Here is a 25,231-nt window from a genome sequence, read left to right as displayed (position 1 = left end):
CCACACTGCTGTGGGCACCCAACAAGAGAAGATTATTCAGGACAAGGAGAACACTTGCTCAGAAACTCAAACGTTACCACACATGTGATTCAAGGATTTATTAAGTCATACATGCAAAACATACTGCTAATTGCATTAGCAAAAGATCAATGTAAAAACTTCACAATTTTGCAACTTTTATTTTTAAATTTTGCTTTAGTGGTTGAAAGGGTGTAGTTCAACATTGTATTTCCTGCCAGTTTAGAATGTACAGAACATTAGCACTAATTTACAGAACCTCACAGACCCAAGTTACCATTACTCAATCTAGGCTGCACATGTACATGGAGTGACATAAAGAACACTTGTCTGCATTAGTCATGTTACAGTGGTGGGGATATTGGCAGTGACAGTTGAGAAGGTTCATAGTTTATAGAGGTTTAAAATATAAAAATTACTAAAATGTGTAAAGCTGCTTCACATGATTTTTACACCTAGTTAATGGACTAAAAGCTCCTCAGAAAGCATAACTTACTGGGTCAGAAAAAAAACAGGAAAATAAGGAGGATATGCTTGAACATTCTACTCTACCAAAAAAAAAAGCAAATTTTATAATCAGAAAGGTTTTAAAATACAAGTTATATTGCTCAGTAAAAAGATTCTACAAGAAAAAGCATTTACTACACAACAGTTGTGGGAATGACTGTTCAGAATTGTACCTAAATGAATGCCCTACCTGAAATCCAACAGAATTTACCTGTGAACACCAACCTCTTCACTACTGCACCTCAGGGAAAATGGTGGCTGAGTTTAACCTGCACTAAAAGTCAATTCAGTTTCTACTACCCTGGCAGTGTAGTGCAAGTCATCTGTACAGTGTCAAAATACTGTCTGGCACCAGCATCTGATCCAACCCACTCTTCCTTTCTCCATCGCAATACAATGCTGTCAAAAGGACTAGATACACTTCAGTAAGAATAGTTATTTATTTATTTTTTTTAAATCACAGCAGCAAGAACTAGATTGCAACCAAGCCCTTACCAATGATAAAGCATTTTACACTGTGACTTGAGGGTGTCAGTCATTGTCAAAGGTTTAGGTTCGATATACAACGCTATGCAATGACTGGGTTGAGAAAACATTTAATAATAAAACACATTAGAGTGCAGTGTTTTGCTAATTATACGGTACTGTTACTGTGAAAAACTAGAAAGTGTTTTTGCATTTCCTACCAGAAATTAGAGTCATCTTCAAGAAGAATCTTTAAAAAACAGTTTAGTGCTTAGTGTTCATAGCACAACAATGCAACTTAGTTCAGCAGATAGTTTGGCAACACTTAAATGAGCAAGAATAGGATTTTAAAAATAAGGCTTTACATAGGTTTGTCTTTTCAGGAGTTTGCTTTTAGAAGAATGCAAGTTAACTTTCATACTTTAAACAAATGAAACCATGAAATTGTTGATTGGTTCAAGACTTTATGGAAGAGAACTAATTTATAACAGAAAAACTTGGCATTGAATGTGAATGCTCCATTGTTCTGAGCAAAGCACAGGGTTTGGACTGGGGTGGGGGAGGGTAACGTTTACAGCAGCAGACATTTTCTCTTCCTCTTCTTTACAGGAGGGGGGCACAGAACTGCTCGGATAGCTTCATCAAACACTGTCTTGAGGCCTCGCTGCGTAAGTGCTGAGCATTCTAGGTATTTCACTGCACCTGTGGAGAGCAAAAAGGCAATTACAAAGTTTTCCACAATGGGAGCAGCACTGCTTGTAGCCACCTCCACCACAGAGGCCAGGCATTTCCTTTAATTAAGGTACATCCTCCACAAACAAAATTCAGATCAAGCCAACAGTAACCCCGCTGCCGTCATACCAATCTCTTTTGCCATGGCGAGGCCCTGTGGGTAGGTGATGGGAGTCAGCTTCTTCTCCTTCAGTTTTTCAATAGTGTCCTTATCATCCCGGAGATCGAGTTTGGTGCCCACTAAGATGATGGGGGTGTTGGGGCAGTGGTGCCGCACCTCAGGATACCACTGCAAAACAACAGCACAGGTTGTTGGGGGGACACGTTTCCACAAAGGCTCTCAAACGTCATGACTGAAACGCTGGTGACACTTTCAAGAGTCAAGGAGTAAAGGGGAGAACACAAGGCCCCATGAAGGCAGTATTAGAAAAGAGCTTACAGCTGGCTTCATTAAAAATATTTTGCAAGAGATATTTCAGTATACTTAAAAAATGTACCCTGTTAAGGGCTGTACTTTCTCCACACACCAGAAAACTCCTGATCTGCATTTCCCTCACCCACAAGACCACCTCTTACTTGCAAGGTCTCCACAGTGCTGTACAGCTCAGCTGTCAAGGGCACGAGAGGCTGCAAGAGCAGCACAGCATGTGCTCACTGCTGCCTGGTGCTAGAAGCAAGTATCAACCTGATGTTTACATGAATTTGTGCTTTAATTTTTTTTTTTTAAGTTGCATTAAAAGGGAAGTTCCTGTTTGTGATCTTGGCACGTTGTTGGCTGAAAACTACTGTTATTCTATCAATGTATCAAGGAACGATTCAGAAGTATTTGATGTGCCCTGAACTTTCATGACTTAAAAGTTCGGCAAACGGGTTCCTGCCTTTTCAAACTACATTTCACATCACCTGCCAAAACCAAAATAAATAAAAAAAAAAAACTAAAAATCACCTAATATTTTCCAGACACTTGCTGTAAAGTGAACACTATGCTGAACCCTTAGAAACAAAGTGACACCAGCTTGTACTTACCTTAGCACGGACATTTTCAAAGGAAGCAGGACTCACGAGGGAAAAGCAGATTAAGAAGACATCCTGCAAAACAGGTGAACTGAAGTTAGCCCAGCAGAGCAACCTTCACAAAATCTCCTCACCCTGAAAAGGCCAATGTCACAGCACCTCTACTGCACTTGCAAAAGGCAAGGTCAAGGATACAGCTGCACAGGACCATTAGGGGTAGCTCTCCCAGAGGGAAATCCCTTCCCAGGCTGCTACAAGCAGACACAAGGGGTGGGGGGAACCAACAAATAGACTGTAATCAAGTTTAAAATCAGCTATTGCAGTAGCCAGCAACTAAAACACTAATACCATTGCACTGCAAGCTTTTTTCCCCAAAATGTCATCTCCCTCACTGATGTTCAAAAAAACCCACCAAAACCGAACACTGCAGATCGTTGACAAACCCAGGAAGCAGTGACAAGTTGTTAGACTGGCCTCTAACCTGAGGCTGGATACTCTTTGCAGACTTTGAAAGCAATCTAAGCCCCAAAAGATGTGCAACTCAGCAGCATAGGGAGTTGCAAAGTGTTACCGTTGGCCTCAGTTTTTAAAATACGAATACAGCACTAATAAATGTAGAGCGGTATATTAGTCTTAAATGGCAAAGTACTCAGTATGGAATTTTTAAAAAAATCATAAAGTGATAGTTTTTACAATTATTACTTTCATGCCCAAATCAGAAAAATCCTGTAGAAGTGTCAGTTCTACTGAATGTCAGTATTCAAAGACTTCAGAATCTCTCTATAACCAAATTAGAATTGAGAAGGGTATTAAAAACCACAAAGCTCCTTCTATTTCTAAATAATAAGGAAGCAGAGAGAAAAGTGGGTGTTTTCAGGGATCTTACACATCTCACTTTTCAGTTGAAGGCAGAAGGAAGATTTTAAGTAAACACAGGTAAAAACATTTTAGAGCACATGTTTACACTAACTGCTGTACAGTCAAAAACCAGTGAGCTTCATACATGACACACTGTAGCCTACAAGCATTCAGAATAATTTTCTCCATCTAAGCTGATGAAGACTGTAATCTTGTTGTATGACCCAAAACTCCATAAGCATCTCTCACACAAGCCCATCTTCCCCCAACCTACCTCTTGCATCCGTACTTATTCCAGTATCAAATGTGGTAAAGAATCAGGCATTTCAGAATGTTAGTTGATTGTGCTGCATTTCAAGGCATTTTGTTAGGTCAGCATCTGTCATCTGCACTGCTAAGCACTTGCAACCCAGTTGTTCATGCATCACCCCAACAAGTTTCCGTAGCAGTGTCCCAGAAGAAGAAAGAAACAACATCAGATCATGTGATACTATGGCCACTACTTCTGTTTTCCAATTCTGCAGGTTTGTGGTGACTGAAGTTCTGCACATTATGCAGACCCTCTCCTTTTCTAGCTCCAGAAATCAAAAAATTCAGTGTAACCATGAGGAATTATTTGAAGATTTCAGGTGTCTTGCACACTACCAATCTTAGTAAGTAGGAAGAAAAGCTATTTATCTGCAAAAGGTTTAGTCTTAGCAACTCATATAAAAGAGATTTGCTAACAGTTCTCAGATCTAGTAACTTAATAGTTCCAAGAAAAGTAGCTGTTTAAAAAATAGGGGCCAATTTATCACTACCATAAGCAAGACAAGATGACAGAACTTGGAACTGAAGTTTATTTAAAGTTTTACATACGGCAATAGGTTGATCTGTCAGACTGGAAGATAGATTCTTACCATTGGTTCCTCCAACCTAGTAACAGTAGGAGATAAAGTTACTTCTAAAATGAATTTAAGGGAAAACGTTCTCTCAGTCAGCAGTGTGTGCTCACAAATATTCACAATGTGCCTTTTCTTCTTGATAGAGACACTGCCCTGTAATTCAGCACAGCCAACTCCCTGCATCCAGAACAGAGCACCAAACTTCCCCCTAAACCTCTCAATGTCTGTCTGCACTGTCAGAGGAAACTTGCAAAAGCAAACCCCTCATGAAAAGCATCCTCCCAGCTTTTCGTTTTGATTCAGTCTCCTGAGGAAAGTTAACCACCTTTTCTGTCCCAGCTTTGTCCTTCCCCAAATATTTTGAAATACCAGTGGATTTCAAATACATTCAGGAGAAGGTATTACATTTCTGTATATATAGAGAAATCTGAAAAATACAAAAATATGAGTAAGGGAAAAACATATAAATTAATGCCTCCACTATGGAAAAGTTCTTCCTGTGAAGTTAACAGCTGTCGAACTGCTGGGTGGCTAATTGAGATACACATATTGGCCAAGTAATCAGCAATACCTGCTTTCACCTGCCCAGAACCTAGTTCAGGTGCCCATATAGGGAAAGAGAGGGCCACCAGAACACAGGAGGGGCAAGTTTTAAATAGCACAGCAAAGGAAGAGGGAGGCTGAATACAGATTAAAAAAATAAAGGTCTGGCTTCATCAGCTCCACTGTGTTCTTCCTCTGTGCTTTTTCTTAGTTCTCATGGGGTTTTCTCCCTAAGTGATGATGAAGCTTATATACTGCCTAAGTCTAAAAATCTGGACTGCTTCATAAGTCCAAGACTTACCACCCTGTTTCATTTTCTGCTGTAAAACACAATCCAAATAACTGAAAGTACTTCCAACTTTTACTTAACAATCATACGTGCTTGTACAGAAGAGATTTTATCCCAAAAGTATGCTCAGACTGACATGGAATTCTTTTGCAGTCTATCAGAAAGCCACAGTGCAGGCTCAAGACATGCACATGCATTCTGTTCCTTTACCACAGGGAAGAGCAATCTTCTGCCTTACAACTCTGCCTTCTCACACTGTTAAGAAATCTTTCAGCATACCTTTTTCTACCCTGAGATACTTTCACATAAAGTGAATAAAATATTTTCACAATGTTAAGCAAAGCTTAAATTCTAAGTATCCTATAAATATCTAAGTAGTAGGGAAAAAAAAAGCTTTCCACTGTCTCTCTTCCTAGGAAAGGGAGGTATTTCTGGCATTTCTACTAGAGTTGCCTACAACTGGCAAGTTCATATCCATCTTGGGTATCGTAACTGACGGAAAAGCCCAATTGTAAGAGTTAGTGAGCAGTGAATTAAGGAAAACTGTGAATTAAGTCAGTTTACTAAAAAAGCACCATAGTTTATTAAGCAAGATTCACATTATTCAAGAGAGCAATTATGCTGTAGAATAAGTGGAATAATTTTGCATTTTACATTATTAGCATTGACTATATATTTGACAGCTAACAACAACAGTAATCAATGCCAAAACCCCCTGTAAATTACCACCTTTCTTCCACCAGATAAAAGTAACTGCTCTGAAGAGATTAGAAAACCAGCCTCTACAAAGATTAACTGTAGCTTAAGTCACACTGGAAAGAAGAGAGCAGATTACTTCAGCATTTTCCTTATACAAGGAAAGATGCAGCATGCTGACAGGACTTAACCAATTGCAAGCATGGAAGACAGAAGCACATTTGTATTGATGTTATAGCACAAACTACAGTAAGTAATAAAATAACCACAGGCTTAAGTACATTCGAAAGTTCTGACGCAGCCTCTGTCAATACCAATAGTATCTTCATTCAGTGCTGCCTCTTTCACATTTAGAACATCTTCAGAGACTAAACAATATCAAGTGCTTAGCAGTGACAGTGTCAGGTTGCAGCCAAACAGCACGCCTGAAAACAAAAACAAACCCTGCTTTTGGCAGGCGTGCTAAACTTAAAAATCAATGGACTAGCTGATGGGACTGTTCACAGAGAGGGTTTTTTTTTGTTTTGGGGTGGGGGTTTTTTGTTTGTTTCTTGTTTTAAATCAAGCATTACAGTTGTCACAAAAGCCAACATATATCAGTGCATGCAAATACACAAGCATGCAAATTTTAACATTTGTGCAACTGTACACACATCAAGGATAACATTACAGCTACAGCATGTAAGATGAAGGAAGGTAGCTTGCAACAAGTCACTGTTACTAATAAATACAACTCCACATGTGACAACATTGGCCTTATGTTCAAATAGAAAAAACCTTTATGTTAGACAAAGCTGTACAGATTTTTTTTTTCTAGTTTCACACTGTAGTTCTTACTGTTTGCGGATAGGAGAGTGGACGTAGTCTGTCATAGTCCTCTTGACCAGCTGTATCCCACAAACCCAGATTGACTGGTTTTCCATCGACCATTACATTAGCAGAGTAGTTGTCAAAACTGAAAAATAAACAGTTAACTGCATTAGCTTGCAGTGAAATGGGGCACCCAAGGTCTTTTTCCTACAGAGTCCTGATTGGGAACACTACACAAATGGAAAGATTTTTACTGTATCCTTCCACTCCCCAGAAACCCTAAAGTTGTTCTTTGAATACTGAGCCTGGTATGGGGTAGTGGAAAGAAAAAATATGCACAACAGACTTGGTCCAGTCTGAACACAAGTAATCTTTTTCATTGCTCTTCCAAAGGAAGTATTAATCTCAGTAAGAACAGAAAAGCAGGTGATGCACTTAGCAAGCCTTTTCCAGTATTAGTGGGACATCCAGCAAATTAATGTTTCATTTTGTAAGATTCAGAACAGCAGATACGTGAGCAACAACCAAGGAATCCTTAATGACAACAGCAGGTAAGCAAAACGTATTAATCCTGCTAATCAAAAACCTCTCCAATAAAATATCAACGTTAATAACAAGGGGCCAGTAAAGGTGTGATTTTTACCTCATCACTACTATAGATGCAAAGGTTTTAATGACTTGTTAAGGCTAAACTAGGTTGACTGGGATCACAAGCACACTGTAATGCAAAAATGAGAGTTTAAGACCGAAAAAAGGAAACAGGAGTAATTAAGACAAGGTCTTGAAAGAGTTACCTGTACATCTCACTAGAATATATTTTGTTATCTGAAAAACTCATCGATACTTAGAGAGCAAGACAGCCAGATCCAAAAAGAGACAGACACATCCAAAAAGAGCAAAGAAGCTGCTCTGTATAAACACCTCCCCCCAACGGGCCATCAAAAAGAGAACTACACTAATACCGATACTGACAAAACCTTACATGTAGGAAAATGGGAAGCACCAAAATAAATTAATCCCCACAATCACGCCTGAGGAGCTAGAGCCGTGGCTGGCTTAGCACAGGATTGGCAGAAGCACAAAAAGTGGAAGGAACAATAAAAAAATCTCTAGTCATATATACCAGCTATTTCTGACCATGATAAGATGTTTTACAAGCAGCCTTGGGACTGCTTATTATGAATTATATCAAAGATAGAAATAACACATTATTTTAAAAGAACAACATTTGATAAAATGTTAGTATATAATGAGCTAGGCCTAGAGGTCAGAGAGGCTAAACAGATGGAGCATGAACAGGCACAGCTGTGCTAAGCAGTAAAAGCCCAGTGCTTCTCCTGACACACACCTAGATACCGAGTTACACATTTAAGATGAAAGTGAGGGTGCTTGCAGCCAATTCAAATAAGGAATCTGGAATGGCAGTAAGCACAGAGAAGTTGACATAAAGAGTTTTTAGGATTTTATAATTACTTACACAGTGGGTATATATTCTCCAGGAAATGCATTGGTTGTGTAACTGATGAGTAGGCATGTTTTACCTACAGCACTGTAAAAAGAAAAAGTGCACATGTAAAAAACATACATCTTGAATAATGATAAATAGTATTCCTTTTAGGGAAAGAGACTGATTATATCCAGTCATCTAAGGAACAACTGAGTGTCAGTAGTCACTACTGTGCAGAAAAACACCTAATAGAATGTAGCCTTAAAATTACTGGCAATGAACACACCTAATACAAGCATCCATTCTGAAGTGTAAATTAGTATGTTGTAAATCTTTAGACAAAAAACCCCACAAGTATTAATAAGACTACTAACATCTGCTAGTCACTTGACTGAATACTCAAGACCACCTTACTCCAGCTCTCTGAAATTAAAAAAGTCCTGAAGAGTACTTCCAGATACCCTTTACACAATTCCAAAACTGTTACCTCTTCCAGAAAATAATAACTTCCATGTAAGTTTGAAAAACCTTGAGAAGTACAATTTCTCAACACATCATTACTTTTGATTGAGGAAAATACACAAATTATAATCCTCACAATATTTATTGCTATTGCAAAATGACTCCCCACATGCATTCATTAACTATTCAAACATTTCATAAACTGATTTATAGATAAATTACATTCCAGTATTGGAGAACCTGGAACACCAAACCTGTCCCCACACATCTAACTCTGAACAGCCTCACATGGGGGCAAGACAAGGTTCTGCTCCAGGTTTTTTTAAAAACTGGCAGCCAGCTCCTTCTCTCTCCACCCTCCCTGCCACGTCTTATCTAGACTAGTTTAGATTACCTTAGATTACCACCACCATTGAATTTTAGTTACAGTTTCAATTAAAGGGTTGTAAAACTTGAAACTGGACCATATTTCTTTTTTAAAATAGACTCTGCAAAGAGTGTTCTGACCCTGCAGACTGGTTCTCACAGTGACTTCTCACTTGAGAAGTGTGAGATTCCAGGAGTGAGTGTACAACCAGTTCCTCAAAAGCAGTAACGCCCAGAATTTCAGTCTTCCTGATCACTCTTCTCAAACAGACAAACTCCCATGCAAGGAAAACTGCACTGTCTTGCAGATGTTTTATCACTACAACGATTTGCTCAAAGCAAATCAGCAGTAACTTCGAAACCTTACTGTACTTACACATAATCCTTTTGACTCATGAACCTCTTGAACTAAATCTTTCCACAAGCTGAAGGAACTCATTAAATTTTTAGTCTAGAACTACAGTTAATATTTAACAAAACACAAACCAAACCCAAGAACCAAATGGTATTGCTACAAATATCCTACTATCCTTTAGCTTCTGCAGAAGAAAAAAAAAACTCACAGAAACAGACTTTACTCTTTACTAGCTCTCCCGCTGCAAACATTCCGAGGCATTCGTATCTGGATTTTACTATGTATCTTCCACTTAAATCTTTGCATTTCTTCTGGTTTGGCAGCACATGGACTGTCCCCTCAATTACCAAACACCATCTTCAAAACATTACTTAAAATAATTTAACACTCAGTATTAACCAACCAGCTTTACCTGGTGACTCATAATTTAAGGCAGGTTAAGTAAATCTGAGCTCTGTCACAACCATAAATCACCACCTCCGTTGTAGCTCAATCTGTAACAAGTCTCTCCATTAAACTTCAAGCAGTTCCACACTGCATTGGCTCAAGAAGTTATTTGATACCAGCATGTGACAACATTACCTTAAACACCTGAGCTATGAAAGAGTTGCTTCGGTGTGCAAAATTATCTAGGATTTTATCCTACATGCTGTTCTTTAATTAAAATTTTATGTTTCTGAGCCGACACCTGGCATAACATCCCATCTGCTGCAACACTCTCTGATCATACCATGCAGTTTTCCACACTACTTTTCACACCTGTGTCTAGGGAAACAAGGTTCCAGCTCCTTGTACAGTCCGAGACTTTTTTCCTTTCACTATGCACTCCCTTTTACCCAGCTGTAACAACAACAAAGGGGCCATTTAATCCTGTTCTTGATAAGTACAACCTCTGAACATTTTCCTGTAGTCAGAAGCTTGAGATACACTGGTGCTCAGAAGTAGGAGAGGTATTTACCCTTCAAAAACTTCTGTGGGAAAGAACTGGGCAGCAGCATGACAAGGCAGCTAGCTAATTTAATAGCTGTCAAAAGAGGAGATCCCATCTTACCTCTTGCACTAGCACTCAGTGACTCTGTAACAAGCCAGAACAAGGACGTAAGGAAAGCTCTTCACACAACTTGCTGTTTTAGCTGCTTGAGCTATCAGTCAGATCAGTTCGATCATATTGCTGACTTGCACCACAACACTATAAAGAAGCTATGCTGGTCCAGCTTAAGAACAAATGTGAAAGCCTCCAAAATACCAAGAGAAGCAAAAGCCAGTTTCTTTGGGAAATTTCTTGAGGTGCAGAGGCTACGTGTTCTCACGCTTCTAGAGCCTGTTTGGTCTGACGCTTCATTTTCCAGTAAGTTCATTACAGACAATTTAAGCTTCTAACAAATTAATGCAGAACTCAACGTTTTCAGCAGTGAATCAAGAACTCTTCTCTGCACCCAGGCTCCTTTGCTCACCTTGCACTGAAACTGGTGAGTCTGCTCTGGCTAATCAAAACAGTGAAGGAAGGAGGTGGTGAGATATTTCATTCCAAGCTTAGAAGTGCCTGTAGTGTGTTTCTGCAACACCAATCAGCCAGTCATTTAAACAAGAAAAAACACGTTCAACAACTCTGTTTCAGAGTTGCTCCATCTAGGTTTCCTGCCTTTCTTGCCTGTTGGCTCACTGCCCCTATGAATCAGATCAGTCACCAGTCTTAAAAATAAACACTAATGCCTACCTTTATAAATAAAGTACATTCTCTAAGTACTTTATCAACTTTTTTAGACTTCCAACTTCTGTATTAAAGCAACTCCCCTAAAGAGAATTCTGTTTGGCAAAATATAAATCCTTGTACATAAAGGCTGATACTAAGAAGCTAAAATAACACCAAACCAAGATTAGTCATAACAAGATTTCTAGCAACTACTTAATCATAACTCTGTCCACCCACTATTACATAATGAAACTAGTAACATTTGACTGTAATTAAAAATATGGCTTACAGAAATCTGGCATTTTAACCACTTAACAATAAGTGAAAGACTTAAAAAAAAAAGAGCACCAAATCCCTTACTGCTTCCTGGTGTCATCCAGGAATCAATGTATTTATATAACCACATAGGTATTAACTCCTGAAAACAAAACATGTTAGCATATATAATGCCAGGAAAGAGATGATAAGTTTTACAGAGTTTCCCCACTGTGTTAGAGCTGCTTGAAGCCATGTTACATGACATGCATTGAAAATGCCATTGGAGGACCTGCACCAGCATTTCTTCCACTCTAAAGGCACCAGAGCTGTATGGAAGGCTCAGAGCCTCCCGCTCTCCCCCAACTAAAAACTAATTGTGAGAACTTTTAGTTCTTATTTGCAACCATGGTAATGGAGGCCAGCTGAATTAGCTGGTTTAATTCCGGAAACACCAATATCTGCAACAGGTGGCAGCCTTCATAAAAAGCTTTGATTATGTAATTTATTTCTTTCTTTCTCTGATCCACATGAGCTACCTCCCCAGCAGATGTGATGCACAACAGCCCAGGTCTTCACTCAAACACTGACCAGTAGCTGAGATTTCTTTAGCACACCCTCAGATCAGAAGTTCAGTATTTTTGCTATAGTAGGTTTAGTTACATACAGCTCTGCCAGATAAGCTGTTTTTACTCACTATGCCACACCCTGTCCCAAATATGCTGTTCAGTACCTACAATACTACTACACTTTTAAAAGTTCGGTAACACAAGTTAGCACATTTCAAGTCACGGCACTCCCTACAGATTGCACTGCAGGGACCTGAGGTGTCCAGCATCTTTTACAAACACTGCTTTACACCCAGTAAGAGGCCAATTACCTCACCCCACCCCCCCTCTCAACAAGCTATCAAATCAAATACAACATGGCTTTAGCAGCTAAGGCCTCAAATTAAGCAGAACTCCAAACAGGACTCTTAATTCACCGCTCTTGTTCTTGCAGCATTTCTACAATTTAAAAATGTCTACCGAAGAGCATGAAGTGTGACCATGTCTGTGGTATCTAGTCATCATTTCTCCAAAATGCAGAACTTCCCCTAATGATACACCACATCACTGGAGATTTCATACCACTTAACAGCTGCCTTTTCAGAGTGAAAACAAAAGCTGCTAAAAATAACTTACACCAATGCTTTTTCTCAAGTGTCAATCAACAGCAATTCCTGCAGTTACTCAAGTGGAGTGCTCTTCATCTGTCCTGCACATTCCTACTGCTCTGTATCATCAAGAAGTGAAAGCAACAGTTGCCATTTATTTTTCCCCAAACAATCCTCAGTGAAATCAAGAGCAAAATATGATAGCACAACTAGCATACATGCCATTTTTTTCTAGTCAGATTAGTTGTCTAAACAGATACCAGGCCAAGCTCCAAGAACAAACATGAGTTACATATGAGAAACAGCCTACTCATTTACAAATTTTAAAAAAAATAAGTCACACAGGTACTTCTACAGCTTTGTTTATTTTGTTCCTAGCAGAGCTTTGCAGAGGGTACATGAAACAATGCCTAACTTTATATCACATAAGCAAATCTTTAGTGTTTCTGTAAAACAATGCAAGTTAAAGCTTTAGCCTTATCCAAGGCAAACATTACACATTTCCTAGAATACCCATAACAAACTTTTGAAGAAGCAGCAGCGGCCCAGACAAAACACAAATAGTTAAATATTTATTAAAAACACTGAATGGAGAATGATACAAAGCTACCAAAAATGAGTAATAGTACCTGAATGAAACCTTAAGACAGATTTGTTTCTAAGGAGAAAGGAAAACAAATTAAACGACTGATTTGTTCACACATAAGTACGAAATTCAGGTAAGAGTCACACCACTTTTGTTTCCAACACAGAGAGGAATAACCACATTCGGCAGTGGGATGGTTTATAAAGTAAATGACAAAAAGAACTGTTTTGTTGAATGAATTACTTAACATTATACAGTTTGTGGTGAGCTCCCAAATCTAATGGATGAAGCAGACTGAACTTTTTTCCCCAGCCAAACATAATGCATCACATTTATTTACAGCATTGTCACAACAATACAGTTCAAATTAATTTAAAAAAAAAATAACAGAAAGCAAACTGTTTGCTTTAAAATCAATATAACCAAAAGAACAGTCCATAGTTATTCTATCTAGCTTCAAAGAATCACATTACTATGAAAAGTCTTCCTGTGTCAAGATACCACTTTCATGCTCATATTGCTCAAAATCTTACACAGCAGGACAAAACAAAGTTGTCCCACTGAGTAACTTTATCTCTCACCCATAGTTAGCTGCCTTTTTAGGTATTCTACGTCTTAAAAACCAAAGCAACAAAAAACAACTTCACACAAATAACTTGAAGATTAAGCCACCATGTGAAATTATAGACAGCGGCAAGACCATTTAGCTACACTTCACTCCTGTCATCTACAGAAGTTTGCTGTGATAGCAATTATGCTCAGCTTACACTGGGATTTTTGTTTCTCCTAAGGGAAAAAAAAACTCTCAAACTGCATAAAACAAGTCTTGTTTTCCAGTCGGCCTGTGATGTTCCCCTGAGCTCCGACATACAGTAAAAGACTGCCTCCGAGTTGATGGGAGCAGTATCGTGGAGAACATTCAAAAGTAGCAGACACACAAACTCTTTCCCCACCACAATTCCAGCATTCCTTACACTGAAACCCAGATACCTAGGAAGAGTTGACGCTAGAAAGCATCCTCAAGTTGTTTCACTTAGAAGTAACACCGCGTTAGAGTGCTGTAGATGTCACAGTTCTTTACAAACAAGTATACTGTTAATTATTTGTACTTCTTTTAAACAGGAACCTTAAAAGACTAGATGTATACATGCAGGAAAACAGCCTCTGCTCACAAGCATTTGTGATCTGCTTATTGTTGAGCACATTTCATTTTGTTTTACTGCGAGAATCAGATGTCAAAAATCAAGCTATAAACAGCAACAAGTTCGTTAATTTAAAAAAAAATTTCAAAATAATATTAAAATCTTTCGTATCATTAAAAGCGCTGTACTTTTTCTTTTTTTAAAATAACACTGATTTTTTCGGTGCGCCTGGTGATGCACGAAACGCCAGAAAGAAGCGACAGCTCCGGGCTGAGGCGGGCGAGGCTGCCCACCCCTGCCAGCACCCCCCGAAGCGCGCCCGCCCGCAGGCAGAGCCACTTGTGCCAGCACCAGCACGGTGATTCGGCCACGGCCACAGCACTGCCCCCGAGCACCTTCCCCCGCGGCCATCCAGGGCACCGGAGACACCCACCGCTCACCGACACCCCCGCGGAGCCCCGGCCCTCCCGCTCCCCGGGCCGCCACCATTTGCTCGCAGCAGCCAGCGCCTTGCCCCACGCTTCCCTCCCCTCCCCCGCCACCAGCAGGAAGCCGCGGCCGCCACCCACCCCCCCGCCGCCCCCCCGCCCCGGCGCCGACACCCCCCGGCCCCGCCGAGCGCCCGCACCCCTCAGGGGCGGCAGGGCCGCGCCCGGGCCCCGCGGCGGCGGGGGGGGGCCGCCCGTAACTTGCGGCGGGGCGCCGGCGGCCCGCGCCGCTCCCCGCCCGGACCCCCTTCCCCCTTTCCCGCCGCCTCCTCCCCGGGGGCCGGCGGAGCGCTCACGGCGAGGTCCCTACCGAGGGGTCCCCTCGGACTTACCCGTCGCCCACCACCACACACTTGATGGCCTGCATCGGGGCTGCGCCGCGGCGGCGGGTCCTGCTGCTGAGCGGGGCGGGGAGGGCCGCGCAAGAAGGGAGCCGGCGGCGGTCTCCGCACCAGGTCGCGGCCGCCTCCGCCCTGTGCCTGGGAGCGGGGACGAGGCAGCGGCCACCACCCAAAGCGGGGAGAGGGAGGACTGCGGGAAACAGGAAGCGGCCGCCCCGCTCACATCCGGCCGGGCCTCGCTCGGCCCCCGCCGCCCCGCCCCCGGGCCCGCTCGGCGACTCCCCCCGCCCTCCCGGCCCGGCGGCCTTCGGGCCCGCTCGGCAGCGCTCGGTTTTCTCCGCGGCGCCGGGCGGGCCTCGGCCGCGGTCGGCCCCGCTTCCCGCCGAGCCCGAGCGGCCGCCATGCTTGTGCTACGAACCCGGCCTGCGGGCGGCGGCGCCTGGCGCCGGCTCCCCCCGCCTCAGGGCCAGGCCAGGGGGTTCCTCTTTTCTTTTCTTTTGGTTTGGGTTTTTGCTTTAATCGTTCAGCGCCCCGCTGAAATGTGCGGTCATGCGCTGGCACCGGGGAGGCAAGCAGGCAGGCCGCAGGGAGCAGCGGGGAGGCTGCGCGGCTGTCTCCAGCCAGCAGCTGGTCACGGGCACGAGTTGGGGCATCGCCCCACACCAGTCCTGTCCACCACCTCACTGGAGGCCTATGGACCTGGCAGCCACGCTGTCACCTCATGGCAAACGCCTCTCAAGCAAAAACCTGTCTCTGACACCACTGTGGATCCTGCCCTTCGCTCCCGAGACAGCCTGACACAGCCCTAGCACCCCTCTGCTATCAGAACATCATGCACAATCTCATTCTTCGCATCTCGTGAAGCATGTTAACATGAAATTATGTTTGTCCTACAAACTGGCTGAGCGGATGCAACTCCAGTTACCAGAGACAACCCGTGACCTTGATGTACCACCATGGGGAGGTGCCCGTTGTCCCCAGGCAGCCACCCGCCATGGGACAGTCCCTCGCTCCCTGTGCCAGCACAGTGCGGAGCCATGACGGTTCCCTTCGCCGATGGATCCTCACGCCGTCCTCCCTCCTCCTCCTCCTGATGTGCTGTGTCATGAATTAGCTCTGCTGGCAAGTCTTAAACCAGATGGGTGCCTAATCACAAGGTGGGATAGCCCAGGGACTGTCAGGCTACACAACACCCTGGGTTTCTTTTTTCCCCCAAGCAGACCAGTTATTTTCAGGAGATAATGAAGTAAAAGTCAAGCAGAGCAGGTCCAATGATCCCAGGAGTCTTCTAATTTCTACAATTAGTTCTCGCCATAACTACTTGGCAGAGAAGTTTCTGGTTGGATCAATGCACATGACCACTATTCCTTTTGTTTGTGTTGCCATCCACTCAATGTATGGGGAAAGGGCCCATGCACGTGCTGCTTCAGCAAAGTGCTGGTGAATTCACTGAAACTGATACAGTGTGTACCATCATGGGTGATCTTCTAGTGATCTGATCTCCTATTAGTTTCAGAACATTTCTAAATTATTTTAATACCACACAGTGCAAACTCATCAGTGGACAGAGCATTCCATGATATTTACTTCCTTCCATTTTTCTTTTCTATAATTCTCAGATATTTCACATCAGTGAGGAAGGAAAACATCATAACTACCACTGTGAACTGACAGGCTATTTTTGCAACACTTGTACGTCCATGTTCCCTCATACAGATGGAAGCTGAAATGACTTGTCATTTTAAGCTAAATATCCTTAAAGCCAAGACTGCTGCTGCCAATGACCTGGCAAGTATTCTCCACCCGGCAGCCGGGAGCTGCGGAAGAGAGGTGTGGGCAGTATCGCAGCGCTCCTGCTGTTCTTGGCTGCTACAACAGTTTTTGAGGCCTTTGAGATACAGCACAGAAATTGAGCAGACATGAAGACTGTCTAATGTCGTGGTCCTGGGGAGACCCAGAACATTGGAAAATTGAAGAGACGTATTAAACTGCCTCTGACTTTCCCACCACATACCTGTTCTGCCACTGGTTCTTTTTTGTCCAGTGTAAAACAGATGGGTGATTAGAGTTTTCTACATGAAAAAGACGTACACCAAAATTTACAATATTATTACAAAATAGCATACAAAGACAAGGATGATGGCTATAATAGAGAAAATGCTTATATTAGCACAAATTGCTTTTATGATCCTGTTGTGAGACAAGCAATATGTTTTTTTATATGTTCTTTTCAGTGCTCCTCCATCCTATTATTTTGGGATAAATTGTTTTGCATTGTCAAAAAAATACTTAAAACACAGGGTATGCTTTGGATATATTTTAAATTGCCAGTTTTATACCAAATTGAGTATATGATTGCCAATGTTAGAAAATACCTAGATAAAAATTTACTGTTAGTCATTAAAACAACATTACAGTTTAGATAGACGATGATGGTAGCAGATGTATACAATTTTTTTCCCCACACATTTGTATATCTTTATATCCTCAAATATGATAAAAAGATGTCTTCTGGAATTGTTCAAAATTTTGCATTTTTAATACCAGTTCATATCTCTCTTAAAGTAACTTTCCTTATTTGCCCTGGAAAACAAATTGCTACTTGTGTGTATGTTCCTTAGAATACGGGACGTGTTAATTATTCTATTATTAAATTTTACTATGTTTCAGATACATTTAACTTTATTCTTGCATCTTTTTTGTTTAACTAGTATGTACCGTGTTTGTTTTTAAAGAGAAACAAATAACTTACATGGTGCCACATATGCTTAACACTGTTTGAGGTTTTTCCCTGAGAATGAGAGGAGAGACTGACACTGAACATTTTGAAACATTAGTTTGTGAAAAAAAATCCTTAGAGAACACCATGAAAGACAGGGCAAAGGAGTGAGAAGTTAATAACAAACTACTTAATAGAAAAATTATCAGTTTGATAGATACAACTGCAGTGCTGAGTTGTACATAGAATACTTACATATGCACTACACAGAGGAGTATGTAAAAAGAAAATAACAAATGGCAGTAACAATAACCAATTATAAATCTTTCCATAATTCTGATAAGATCGTGAATCACAAAGCTGAGGCTTAGATCAGTCCTAATATTGTTCCACAATCTATCACCTTTTCTCATCCGTTACAATTGTTGTTGAAAGTCTTTTTCTTAGACATTGAGAGGAAATCATTATTTAAAATTGTTTCAGACACTGTCTGAATGTGTGTATTGTGTATGTGCTGGCACTGAAGGAGGATTATTCTCCTTTGTGGATGGGGAGTGGCAGGGTAATCACGCTGATGCAATCCTGGAAAGTTCTACTCACCATGACACAGACTATCAGCATTACAGAGACAATAATTATTTGCACTTTTATAGTATCTTTCATCCCAAACTATTACTGTGTTCTTTAACATGTTAGTTCATTAATAAAGCCACAAACAAACGCACAGAGAAGTAGAGCAGTCCCAGTGCACACGTTGTACATCCAGGGAAACATGTCAGTGAAGCAAACAGAACACCTAAGAGTGATTCATGGGTGTATTCCGTACTCCTAGATGGCACTTCCTGCTGACACCACTTCTGTTCAGTTGCCTTCAGGGAACAGCAGACTACAATATCTAGGTCAAAAGTAAAAGTCCTTACCAATACCATAAAAACCGTTTTAGGGGCAAAAAGGTGTAATATTAATTTACAGCCATTTGAAACTAGGGGTTGAACTGAAGTGCAGGAGCCAATTTTACATGAAGCCAAGGTGTAACACAAAGCATCAGAGGGCCAAATAAGGTTTTCAGCATATCACACTCTTCTCTCTTTAGATATTTCTATTAAAACCAGAAGGAAAAAAACCCCACCCAAAACAACTGAAGAAAGATTTCTCTTACTGGAGAAAAATGGGGTTTCCAGATGCTTTTTTCATCTTAAAATAGATAAAAGAATTGCCTTTAAAAATTGTACTGAAGGCTTGCTTTTATCCCAATTTGAGTCAGGTGATTAATGATGTAGTATTAGGGATATAGTAACCGGTAGAAAGAAATCAATGCACAGCACTCGGCATCCGAAATTCCTTCCTGGACTCTAGTTCTACCTGTGGTGTTATCTGCCTTTGTGGCCTGCCACTCACCGAGCCCCTCTGCCTTCCCACTTTTAAATAAGCATAGTACTAGTTATTCAAGCTGTTTGGATAATAGCTAGCACTTCAAGACTCACACCTCACAGCTGACTGAGAGTCTGAAGTTTTTTGCTTAATGATCTTTGAATTCTTTAGTTATGTGTCTTCATCAAGCTAACAGGGCACACAGTTTTAATTAGAGAAGCGACACTATTGCTGGAGAGGAAATTCAGAGTATCTTCACTGAAGTTGTGGAGATACTGTGACATAAAGTTCATGTTAGAAAATAATATACTCCACAAGTAATAGTCTACAATTTCTAGATATTCCAGGCAGATTTTTGGCATGATTAGTTTCCCGAGTGTTGAAAAAAAAACCTGTACTAGCATGTGATATGTATGCTGTACAAATATAGTACTCAGTCTGCTCCAGAGGAACCAAAGCCAGCAATAAAAAAGGAACCACAACTTTTAAATGTCAGCATTTGCTGCATCAGAGAGAACAGATTAAAGGAGCATAAAAATAAAATGCTAGTATATAAATCTCTACATTAATAATAAAGCTCTGTAAAATAAATACATCACAGTCATATGATATTAGCATAGATGATTTAGCTGGTACACGTATACAACAGAAACAAGTCCTGTATTTTCTTTAGGTAGCTTCTGATAAGTATCTCTTCTGTCAATAATTTCAGTTATAAAAACCACATAAGGCTTTGCATTCACTTATGTCTACCCTCAGGTTTAGCAAGCAGTAACAGACAGTGCTTACTACAGTGAGAACTGTTGTTGAAGGCAGCGGGACTATATACAGTAATCCCTGTATATGGCTGGAAGCCTTTTAGAACAGAGACATCATTATGTATTTATAAACAAGGACCTGAGACTTCTCTGTGTCACTTCAGTATTTTATTGGTGTAACTCTCTCAGCAAAAATACAGGAATGAACCTTTTTATAACGGTAAGCATCACATCATGCCAAGATGAGGCATTGCTGAAGTACACAGATGTGTAAGCTGCAAGTTCCCCTCAAGTTCTGCCTCTCTTGATATCAAGCATTTCACAGAAATGAGCCTTAAAATATTAAGAGAAAGGATCAAGGTTTAACCATTACTAAGTCCATTCAGTATTACTAGTTTTACTGCCTTCTACTGCCCATTTTTCACATGAATAAAGACCGAAGGCTACAAACTTTAACCTGGCCACCTGATTTGCTTAGAAAGATTTAGTGTTTCTTTTGCTCCAGGCTTGCAGACATGCTTATGGACTTCACTAGAGCTAGGGCCTAAAAGGGCCAAGTCTTCTGTGGTCAGTTTCCCTGAGGACAAATGGAGTGGTAAGAAGCCTACTTCCCTCAGTCATACTCCACAGCTGTGACTCACATCCCGACTAACAACTTCTCTTGGAGTGGAAAGCAAGACAATAACCAGACAGCTTCAAAAACCACAGTAGATCAAAGCCAGAAGTGAAAATCAGTGGTTCCTCATGTAGCACAGTCAGCATCCAGAACAGAAATGTACATTTATTACAGAAATTAGACAATTGTCAAAAAGTGATATATTGTGGAATCTATTCCTCACTGGAATCATTTGTAGAAATTCTGAAGAACTTTTAGAGGAATAAATATCATAAATAAGTACAAAATAGCTTATTTTAGCATAACTAGAATATAGAAATTGTATGAAAAACTTACAATTTTTTCCCACAATGACTGTATACTGATAAGCTGCTAAGTAACAATTTCTTGAAGAGGAAGACTTCCCAAAATAAGGTGTTTGACTGATTCTCCATTTCCTAAATCTAAACATTACAAAGTTGTCCTGATTGCCAAACAGTCTAGGTTCGTGGTTACGTAGGTCAGTCGCCTTTTTTGGTTTTACCAAGATGTGCAGTTGGGTGACTGGTATTTCTGCTTTCTTTTGGCAGCTAGGTATTTTGATTTAATGTTAGATCCTGCCTTTATTAAACTGATGAAAAATACCTGTTCCAAGGAGGTCTTGTGCCTTTTTAATACTGCCTGTGTTAGAGCACCGATGGTCCTCAGCGCAAGCTATGTTATAACACAACAGCTTCTGCAAGAGTTGTTCATATTGTCAGCAGCCTTCCATGGATCTAACTGTAACTTGCCAAACCGTGTTGTTAGAATCCACTGTGTGTTGTACACTTAATTTTCTGAAAGGTTTTGGAGAGGGGTGTCTTTAAGCTCGACATCATCACAAACCAAAAGAGTAAACTGAACACTTTTGTCACCAGGGACAATAAACTCTCTGAGGGGTGCCTGGGATTCCAGGCAGCCAAGGCAGATCGCTGCTGGGGAAGGAAGGCATGGCGTCAGCAGACAGGCTACCATAGCTGATGACAAGTTTCCTTACAGTCCTAAAAAACCCACTCACAAGAAGGGGTTTGTTAGGAACCATCTGGCTTTTTTTAAACTGAACTTTCAGTCCAAAAAAGTACAGAAGATCATAGGAACTGAAGAGAAAAAAATGTTTTATTGTTTAAAATATTTGACTTTTCCCCCTTTTCAAGTTTCTGTTATGAGCTCAGTCTCTTGCAATCATTTTATCAATAATTTTATCAATAATTTTATCAATCATTTTATGCAATTTTTGCGTACATAGCAATGGATATAAAAAGGCACCAGAAAGAAAGAACTGCAAGCACAAATAAGCCTAAACTCTCTCTCATTTAAATACTAAGTGTTCATAGTTTGTCTATGTTGTTACTGGTTCTGCCAGAGAGCCCTGGAGACCTGATCACAAGCTGAAGGACTGTTCTCCATCACACTCCAGAGCGAAGAGAGGACCCTTCCCAGAAGAGATCTATCCCAAGCAGAGGGCAGACACATACAGTTAAACAGGGAAAGGTGATTAGATAATTGGTCTATGTGGTAGGTACATCAAGGGCCTAATTTTTCATTCTTTTGGAAATACGGTAACTTAGGAGCCCTGAAGGAGAATAGAGGAATCTTGGCATAAACCTACAAGGAACTACTAAATATAATGGATATATGTTAAGAAAGCTTAAGAAGACATTTTGAAACTGTAACAAGTAATGTGGACTAACAACATTTTTTCTTTGAATAGAGGAATATTTGAATACCTGAGAAGAAATTTTAAGTAAAATGAAATAAAACATGCAAAGACTTGAAAAGATAAGGATGTGGTTGTCTGATGCAACAGAGAAAGAGGAGTCAGGGTTAGGAAGCAAAAATGGGATGATGGCATTAAAGTGACAGAAAATGATCTCTGTGGCCATTAGCCACAAACTGCATGTCAATAGTTTTGAACTTCTGCATATTAAAGTAATCAGTGTTCTAGCTAAATTGAAAATTATTTTACCACCATGACAGAGATGAAATCAAAGGAGGAAGTGTGGGATGGTTTTGAGGTTTAGTTTCACTGTCAAACTAATTAGCTAATTTCCAAATCTTCATGTGACGAAATCTGGTGAATCTCTTCAATTGGTATTCGGTTGCATTATCCGCTCCTTTCTTTGTTGGAAAGCTAAAGAGTGTTTTATCAATCTCAGTATTTAAATAATTAGATCCAAATCAATAGCGATGCTAACTTGTTATTATGGACTAATTTATTAATTATATTGTCTATTTTAGTGTGAAAAGTAATTTACAGTTAATCAAGATTTTTAAACTGATACTGTGTCACATCTATTTCAATGTGCGACATGAGCCCAAACTAACGGGAATTTGGCAGATATCTACCAATGAATATAAAAGTAAACCAGCTCCCTGAGTTAACCTTTGTGTATCATATTGCATTCCAATTTAATCATGGAAAGCTGCTAAATGTCCCGTGGCAGCTAAATCATGTTTGTGCTTAGCTGTTGAGAAGATGGTCTCACTACACATCACAGAGAAGGGAACGGAGACAATGGGGAGCTAGAATTACCTCGAAATTCCAGTGTAGGCCTGGACACATCTCAGTTCTTGTGCCTCCAGTACTAACAGGATTATTACAAACTTCAGATGAGGAGGAAAAAAGAGATGCCACGGTCTTCACAAACCAGACATGCTGAGTTGACACAGAAAGAAGGCTGGGGACACCAGCCAGTGGTAAAACCACTGTGTACATTACTTCCCTGCTTGCAGAAGCACTATACCTGTCTTTGGAAAACTGACAGAAGTTAAGACACTGCGAAATCGGAAGCTGTTGCATGAACTTTATGGATAATATACATAACTTCTGGCTGCTGCTTTTGTTTTGTTTTGTTTTGTTTTTTGCATAACTTGCTGTAATAATAATCTGAAGGACACTTTCTGAATGAACTCATGAAGTTATTTCAAGTTTTCCAAAATTAAAACAGTACAAATGACAAGTCCTTTGAAATTTTTCCTCTTTGGATTAGTACGGGCAGGGTCAAGACAACCAGGCACACGGAAGATATGAAATTATAAAGAGATCAATCCTGGCCTCAGAGGGAATCAGTCATCTTTGATGAAAGAACTGACAGAAGTCTGTGACTAAAGAGGGATCTGAAGAGTTTTGAATCTGCTAGGATACCCTGTGGAAGATGAACAAATTCGTGAGAAAGTAGGCTTTAAGAGACATTTTCTTTGAGACCTCTTTAATCTGAGTGAGTGGTGCTTTGCTTTGTAAGAGTCAATAGGATAATCTCAACTCTGAGCCATTTAACTCCACAGCAATGACCTGCGGCTGTCTGAAGTTGGAGAACTGCGACTGAAGGAAGTAGATCAGGGATTTTCACGCTAAGAAGGAGCTATCTAGAGGCCTGAGATCCAAATGGGCTCCTTCGAGTCTGGTCAGAGGCTGGATGGAGTTAAGAATTGTGAGAAGGACTGCTCTGCTCCCTGGTTCTGCCATTTATAACTTGCTCCACTTCTGACCCCAGGGCAACACAGGTCAGGCCAGAGGGGCTTCCTCACCCTAACACCACAAGCTCTGGAAACACTCTATCTGTAAAATGGTCCCATTCCTAAGAGCGCAAGATCGTGCCTGTAGTTTCCTTAATTGAACTATTTACAGTTTCCAGCTGCACAGTGTTTGTTTTCCACTCTGTTATGTAACTAATGGATTACAGACAAAGGGATTGGAGATAAACTTGGAAAAGTGTCCAGTTTTGTTCTGGAATTCTTTCTTTGTGCAACAGTATAATTCTGTGGCAATAAAATAGTGTATTACAAGGAGTTCAGATGAAGACATTGATTTTTCTGTTTCGTTTTAGAGTTATTAAAGTTGATTGAATGGAAATTGTATAGAACAGTTCTGGGGGGGAAAAAAAAAAAAAAAAGGGCATCTTCACAAATGGTATTGGTCATCTATTAATCTTTTGGGGCATTTTCCCCTACCTGCAAAGCAAGTGTCACGATAATTTATGTCAAAGAGCTTCCTAGGAAGCGCTTGCAAAATGTTTTGGAAATCTTAGGTGCAACCTGTACTTGAACGCTCTATTTAAAATTCGGAGTAACTTAAGTGTTGGCTTAAAAAGCATAGAAAGTATATCCTTGAGGAAGTAGCTGGCTCGCAGAATTTTTTAAAATGTCGTTCTGCATGAACAACAAAACGACAAGCCCTCCCGCCCAAACTCCGAGAGCACGATCAATACCGAAGCCCCGTGAGCTGTTTATTGAGAAGGTTAGAGCGCACACCTGGGCCAAGCCCTCAGGCTTCCCCGCCTCAGCCGAGCAGAACGAGCTCCCCAGGAGACGGGTTTTCGGCAGCAGGCCTCTCCGCGGGCTCCCGCCGCGGTTTCAACTCCCGAGCGCCGAGCCCGCGGCTCCGGGGGCTGCCGGCGCCCGCCCCGCCCCGCGCCCCGCCCCGCGCCCCGCCCCGCGCCCCGCCCCGCGCCCCGCCCCGCGCCCCGCCCTCCGGCCGGCCCTGCCGCGCGCCCCAGCGCGCATGCGCGGCGGGAAGAGGCGGGCGGGGCGGTCCCGCGCCTCAGCACCGCCCCCGGCGCACGGCGCGAGGGTTACGCACGTCCGCACGTCGGCGGCGCAGGGCCCCGCCCCGCTGGCGACACCCACCGCCGGGCGCGGGGAG

General features: G+C 41.4%; 1 protein-coding gene across 2 annotated transcripts; it reads right to left on the bottom strand.

Moving 5' to 3' along the window:
- Positions 1-83: 83 nt before the first annotated feature.
- On the bottom strand, positions 84-15,319 carry RAC1 (Rac family small GTPase 1). 2 transcript variants are annotated; one of them, XM_074918844.1, is made up of 7 exons: positions 15,099-15,319; positions 8,294-8,365; positions 6,844-6,961; positions 4,453-4,509; positions 2,749-2,811; positions 1,852-2,011; positions 84-1,692 (listed from the first exon to the last, which is right to left on the bottom strand). In XM_074918844.1, the coding sequence occupies exons 1-7, from the start codon at positions 15,131-15,133 to the stop codon at positions 1,562-1,564; spliced, it is 636 nt and encodes a 211-aa protein (XP_074774945.1). In that variant the 5' UTR covers positions 15,134-15,319; the 3' UTR covers positions 84-1,561. The 2 variants fall into 2 exon arrangements, with proteins under 2 accessions (XP_074774945.1, XP_074774946.1); XM_074918845.1 differs by lacking the exon at positions 4,453-4,509 and having other exon boundaries at positions 15,099-15,318.
- Positions 15,320-25,231: the final 9,912 nt, after the last annotated feature.

Source organism: Athene noctua, chromosome 15 (assembly GCF_965140245.1).
Source record: "Athene noctua chromosome 15, bAthNoc1.hap1.1, whole genome shotgun sequence".
Taxonomy (NCBI): domain Eukaryota; kingdom Metazoa; phylum Chordata; class Aves; order Strigiformes; family Strigidae; genus Athene; species Athene noctua.
This window is presented reverse-complemented; position numbering and strand designations above follow the sequence as displayed.

Excerpts from the sequence above, each read along its gene's own strand:
- RAC1 (XM_074918844.1), bottom strand. The coding sequence starts at position 15,133 with ATGCAGGCCATCAAGTGTGTGGTGGTGGGCGACGG. Across the intron at positions 8,366-15,098 it reads TGTGTGGTGGTGGGCGACGG|TGCTGTAGGTAAAACATGCC; the intron begins GTAAGTCCGAGG and ends TTCTTTTTACAG. Across the intron at positions 1,693-1,851 it reads CGCCATGGCAAAAGAGATTG|GTGCAGTGAAATACCTAGAA; the intron begins GTATGACGGCAG and ends TGCTCTCCACAG.